At 37.6% G+C, this 6,067-nt stretch overlaps 1 protein-coding gene across 1 annotated transcript; it reads left to right on the forward strand.

The window, feature by feature from the left end:
* Positions 1 to 5,332: 5,332 nt before the first annotated feature.
* Positions 5,333 to 5,779, forward strand: LOC110442198 (chromatin modification-related protein YNG2-like). Its single transcript, XM_021485690.1, has one exon. The coding sequence runs from the start codon at positions 5,333 to 5,335 to the stop codon at positions 5,777 to 5,779; it is 447 nt and encodes a 148-aa protein (XP_021341365.1).
* The last annotated feature ends 288 nt before the right edge of the window (positions 5,780 to 6,067 follow it).

Consider the following 6,067-nt stretch of genomic DNA (forward strand, 5'->3'; position numbering starts at 1 on the left):
CACATTGTGGGTATTGTTTAATGCAATCCAGATGCATAGGATCTTACCAATGTATTTAAAAACAAGGTTTTTGAAAGGAGTGTTGAAGTTTAATTGTTTAGCCTAAAATAAAGATTGAGGTAAGTAAATGTATAAATCTTGCTAACAAATTTCAAGTCTAAAATAAGTATCACATTTACGCACTAATGTTATACTCTAATATACTGGAGACATTAGTAAATCAAATGAAAATGTTAATGGTCATTGCAGATCATGATGTCACTAATCGCATACTATGAGCAATTATTGTAAATGATGTGTGTGGATAGATCTTGACAATTTAAAAATGTTTCATACAAGTTCTTTATTGTAGTTTTTTTTATTTGGGTCATATTGAGGCGGTCTCCATGGTGTAGCTGGTTTCTACCTCTCTGAATAGCATTATCTTTATCTTACAGATGAAACTTTGAAAAGTGACATCACTGAAATGAGTACGGATCAATCAGGTATTGTACCCTTGTATGATGTAAATTCCTGTTATATGTTTGACATCACATTTGACAATGTCAATCAGAAAATAGGAGTCAGACACCATGTGAGAGGAAAAGCAAAAAAAGATGCTGAATATGGTACAGAGATTCGCTGCTAAGGACAGGATACCATCAGAAAACAGTTTTGATGAACCAAGTGCAGAGGACATAAGGGATATTCCTCTATATGTGTATGTTCCTAAAGCACAGGAAGAAGATGAGTTGAGGTCAGAATTGTCAGTGATGGTATGTCGTATTATGTGTCGGCACATTAAATGCTTCAAGGCCGTCGTTGTTGATGAAAGTATTCCTCATCGTTACTCCAGAGAATCTGCATGGAAAAGCGACATTGTGGGTTTATCGTAAAAAGAAATTAAACAAAAATATTATTTTCATAATTACGTATCTGTTTTAGCCCACCAACATGGGTTATCCAATCACTCTTCCTCAATATTCTGTCCATCCCTTTGAAAACAATCCTATCGCTATTTCTTAAGTACTGGAATGATATTTCTCAAATTCGTGTAGGTTCCTGTTTGTGCCCATTCAGTTTTGAGTCTGGACGATTTGGCCAACAGCTGGCACTCTTGAATAGTTTCCCCCTTGTTATCAAATGATTAAGAGGAAGAGAGGAAAGAATGGAGAAATAGTTTAATCTGTCATAGGACCAATAAAGGTCATTCAATGGATGGGTAAATGTTCCTCTGGTATCTCTTTGGATTGCAAGATATGATCACATTTTCAATATGCAAATTATTAAGAGAAAAAATAAATATATTTCTGTATTGACAATTTGTACGGAGTTTGCAACGTAAATCTCAATTTTTACTTTTATAACAGATTCCCCTGGGAATCATCAGGAAGGATGAAACAAAAACTCGGAGATGATCGACATCCTTGACACATATGGACAGTATGTTCCTGCAGACCAGAATGGTGATCCTGTGCCAATGCTTCTGTATTGCGATGGTCTTATCTGCGAGCGTGTTGATGGAGCTCAGAGAGCAAGGATAAATGGTGGGGACAAGTGGGAAAAGTTACAAATGTTTGAACCCATTATCCAAGAGTGACACAGAAGATTGATGTATATTGTAACAAAGTTATACCCCGTCTTTATTTCATAGCCGACATAAGCTTCCAGCCCACCAAAATTGTATTTCACAATCCATGTGTAATTTACTTGGGTTCATCGATACCTCCCAGCCACACAGTTGACATTGTATAGGAGCCATTTACCATAGACTGAACACTGTCTGTTAAAAATAGGGATCACTACGTCATGAGTAGGGGGGGACAGAGTAGCCACTCAATAGTGCAGCTACCCCCTCCTTTCATCCGGGACCCAGGCCGATGGAGCCCAATTTGATTGGTCAATTAGTCAATAGGTGTCAATGAGGGTCGTATAAAAAGAGGTGCGCGGCTCCCTATGGCTTGTTGAGATAAGAAATTTCACACGAGATAGATTGGATTATACACATCATTATCTATCATAGATAGCGGCTTGTTAAACGAAGATGACTCAAGCAGGACTATCAGGCAGTTGGGTAAATACATAATATGTCTTACCATTTATTTAGATAAGTGCTTATTACTGTAATATTACCTTATATAAGTGTTTCATAATTTCGGGCGATTTTCCTACCTTGAAGATTGATATCTTACTTCGTATCTTGGGTCTTAACTAACTGTGTATAGTTACTAATTTCCCAACTTTATTAATCAACTAAAATTATTTGTTTAGACCTTATTAACTCCTTATCTCATCCTCAGGCATGGAGGGGGGTGATTTTTAGCTGTAGTGTCAGTGGTCACAGGAGTGACGGCAGCGATCATAAAATCACCACTTAGTCATGCCTGATTACTAGAAAGACAACCTGTAGAGATTCATCCTATAAAAGTGTTAGGCAGAAACCACTTAGAATTACCACCAGATTTGGTTTAACGTGTAAATGTGAAGTGTCAGTCTGGAATAGGGTAATTCTTATAATTTGCGTGGAGAATAAAGAAGTGTCAACAGTGCATCTGGATGTGTTTTGTGTATTCCACTGGATTATCGTGTAACCCTGGAACTGGATACCGTTTATAAAGAACTTGTGTTACTGTGCAGTTATATTGTGTTATATGCGTAAGGGATTTATGTGCTCACTGTGCAGTATATAGTGATAGATTCATAAGGGATTTATGTGCTCACTGTGCAGTATATTGTGCTAGATTCATAAGGGATTTATGTGACTACTTCGCAGTATAGTGAGTTATATGCATAAGGGATTTATGTGACTACTCTGTAGTTATATTGTGTTATATGCATAAGGGATTTATGTGCTCACTGCGCAGTATATTGTGCTTGATTCATAAGGGATTTATGTGACTACTGTGCAGTATATTGTGTTATATGCATAAGGGATTTATGTGCTCACTGCGCAGTATATTGTGCTTGATTCATAAGGGATTTATGTGACTACTGTGCAGTTATATCGTGTCATATGCATAAGGGATTTATGTGATCACTGTGTAGTTACATTGTGTTAGATTCATAAGGGATGTATGTGATTACTGTGCTGTAATAGTATGTTATATTCACAAGGGATTTATGTGATCACTTTGCAGTATATTGTGTTTCAGTCATAAGGCGTCTATGTAATCACTGTGTAGTAGTATTGAGATGTATTCATACAGGATTGACAAGGTTATTGCACAGTGTTAGTTATGAGGGATTTATGAAGTGACTGGATTTATATTGTGTTGCATTCATAAGGAATATATGTGGTGAATGTGCAGTAGTATTGGAAAGTCAGTACAACCAAAGTTTTGACGGTATAATGAGTGTAGTTTAATTAGTTACTAGTGATCAAGTATTTTGTGCTATTGGTGAAGGGATTATTATTATTCTGTTGTTGTTGGAATATTACCCGACCAGGAGATAGGGATTTATCGTCATATTGTGTCATTGTATTGCCTTACCAAATTTCCGCTATTAGTACTCCTAGAGGAATTTTACTTCGAGCTTACTGTCATTCATATTTTGGATAGTCAGCCTATATAGAAAAATTCAATCATATTTCGTTAGCAATGAGAGGAATACGTGTTGTTTTAGTGTTTACACTCGACCAGTGGATTAAATTTCATCGAAGGGAGTAACCAATGGTTATCACCGCCTGGGGTGGCACACGTTCTCTCCCAGGCACTGTCGGGGAGTAGCTGATTAACCGCCAGTTGCGCGCATGCCCAAACAGAGAGGACACATCTCGAGGATCGGTACGTCTTAGCTATTACGGAACCCACCTTTGTGGAGACTACGAACTTGGATATCACCTTTTGGCAATTCCTCCGATTACGGAACCTAGGGATCGGGATCAAGACCAAGACTTCATATTTTATGTAAATAGTCGGCACACGATAAATGTACATATTTGTATTTAATGAATCATGGTTTTCATTTAAGTAAGTTACCGGAATCGCTTACAAATCTGGGCTCGTAACACATTTTTCGAACCTCAAGACCAGTAAGGCCTTGATAAAACTTAGGTGACGGCCTGTCAAATCGAGCCTTTGGCTCATTGCACTAGTCTCATATATTAACACATGTATATTTGAGGCACGGTCAATAGCCAGTTTACACGACAGGTATATTTTAGTTAATTAGTCGTCACGCACATATGGTGGCAGCGGTACTACTTCTCACATTACAGAGTTGCAGACTGTGATTGATCAACAACTAATGACCATCGACGGACAACTGACGTATAACGCAGTCTAGACTTCCGTCAATACCTGAGGTCAAGGGCAGGGCCGTGACCGATAGGGGGGTTACGTCACAATATTCAGGTATAATGGCATTTGCAAAAATATCTAACTGAGACAATTACCTTAAAATTAGAGAATTATTGATTTCAACTGGTAATAGGTTTCCCATGTATTTGGTTGTCTTTTGTACAGTAATTATTATTATTATATATAGGGCCCCATATAGTAAGCACTGTCTGTCTGTCCATACAATGTATATCCTGGCTGATAACTTTAGTATGTTTTCACCAACTGACATGAAATTTGGTCAAGATGTTAAGTTCACAAAAATACATACTTAGGTTAATTATCGAGGTCAAAGGTAAATGTCATGGTCATTATTTTTTTTTTTTTTTACTGGTGAACATTTTGTTATGACACTATAAAGTTGGTGATGAAATCAAACAAGAAGTCAACTGACCCAACTTGCCAAGATCAAGGTCACTTGGTCAAAGGTCATTTGGGTCCAAAGATCAATGACAAAGTTACTTGCGATTCAATCATTGTTTTCGAAGTCCGAACGTCAACATCAGAGATGTGGGCAGATGGCCTCTTGATTATTATAGGGGAATATATTTGCCACACGACGGGGCCCTTGCTGACATGTCAGTGCTCTGTTTTACAATAATTTGATATTGCTACTGTCAGTTAGTAACATCTTGCACTAAATATTGCCCGAGGTGCCAAAGATACATGAATGTTTTACATGGATTAATGTATTTCAGATGCATTTGGGTGATGTTTATTTAAGTCGTCGCAACTGATGAATTTTTAAAGATTATAGAACATTTAATTTCTTTGGTTCCGTGTTATTGACTGATTGTATTGATGAGCTTGGAATTTTCAATTCTTGATTAAAGGAAAAACAAATATTTACTGTATTAAAAAATACATTTTTTTTTTATTAATTACTTTTTTGAAATTACAGTCAATTTAAATTCAATTTTTTCTTTTTGTTCAAACCGGAAAGTCACAGGGAGAAGGGAACACTCTACAACATCAAACAGGTATTTGACCACAAAGGCGTTTCTTCCAACATCATGAAGTGCTTCAACAAAGCTGAGGAAATGCTTGAATTTGCAACACAGGGGTACACTTTGTCAGCCGCACTCCATTTCATGGGTACCTTAAACCTAAGTGAAACACCAACAGAGTGTCCAGTGCATGATAAGGCTTCATATGTCAAGTCAATTGCTGACTTGATAATGGACTTGATATACCAAAAGCCAAATACAAAGGAAATACTGAATGTAAGTCTTGGACAAGAAGACAGTCAGCAGTCATTGGTTTGCATTTGTCACCAAGATTTAGGTGGAATGAAGGTATACTGCTCCAACAACAGATGTGAGAGAGGACAATGGTTTCATTTGGACTGCATAGGACTGGATGAAGCTGATGTGCCAAAGGGGAAATGGTTCTGTTCAGAACTCTGTGAGGAGATGGCCAACATGAAACGTGATCCCAAAAAGGAAATGTTGCTAGCATAAAATGGAGTGTGTTCTGAAAATGTTATGGCGAGGTCTTAACTCTTTCCGTACCGTTGTCGTGTACACACGACAACCATATGTCATCCTGATCCCCGTTGTCGTGTACAGACGACAAAATAAAGGGCCGTCTCATCCCCGTTGTCGTGTACACGAGACGAGACTTTGATGTAATCTGCCTGATGTTTAGTTGGTTATCGCACGAGACTGTCGCGAAAAAACAATTAATTGTCGCTAAAATCAGAACCCATCAGTTTGGAGGAAATAATTTTATTTGTGCAGAGTATACTT

This window comes from Mizuhopecten yessoensis, unplaced genomic scaffold (genome assembly GCF_002113885.1).
Source record: "Mizuhopecten yessoensis strain PY_sf001 unplaced genomic scaffold, ASM211388v2 scaffold716227, whole genome shotgun sequence".
NCBI classification, from domain to species: Eukaryota; Metazoa; Mollusca; class Bivalvia; order Pectinida; family Pectinidae; genus Mizuhopecten; species Mizuhopecten yessoensis.

Bases quoted from the DNA above. Each gene is read 5' to 3' on its own strand.
- LOC110442198 (XM_021485690.1), top strand. From the start codon at position 5,333: ATGAAGTGCTTCAACAAAGCTGAGGAAATGCTTGAATTTGCAACACAG.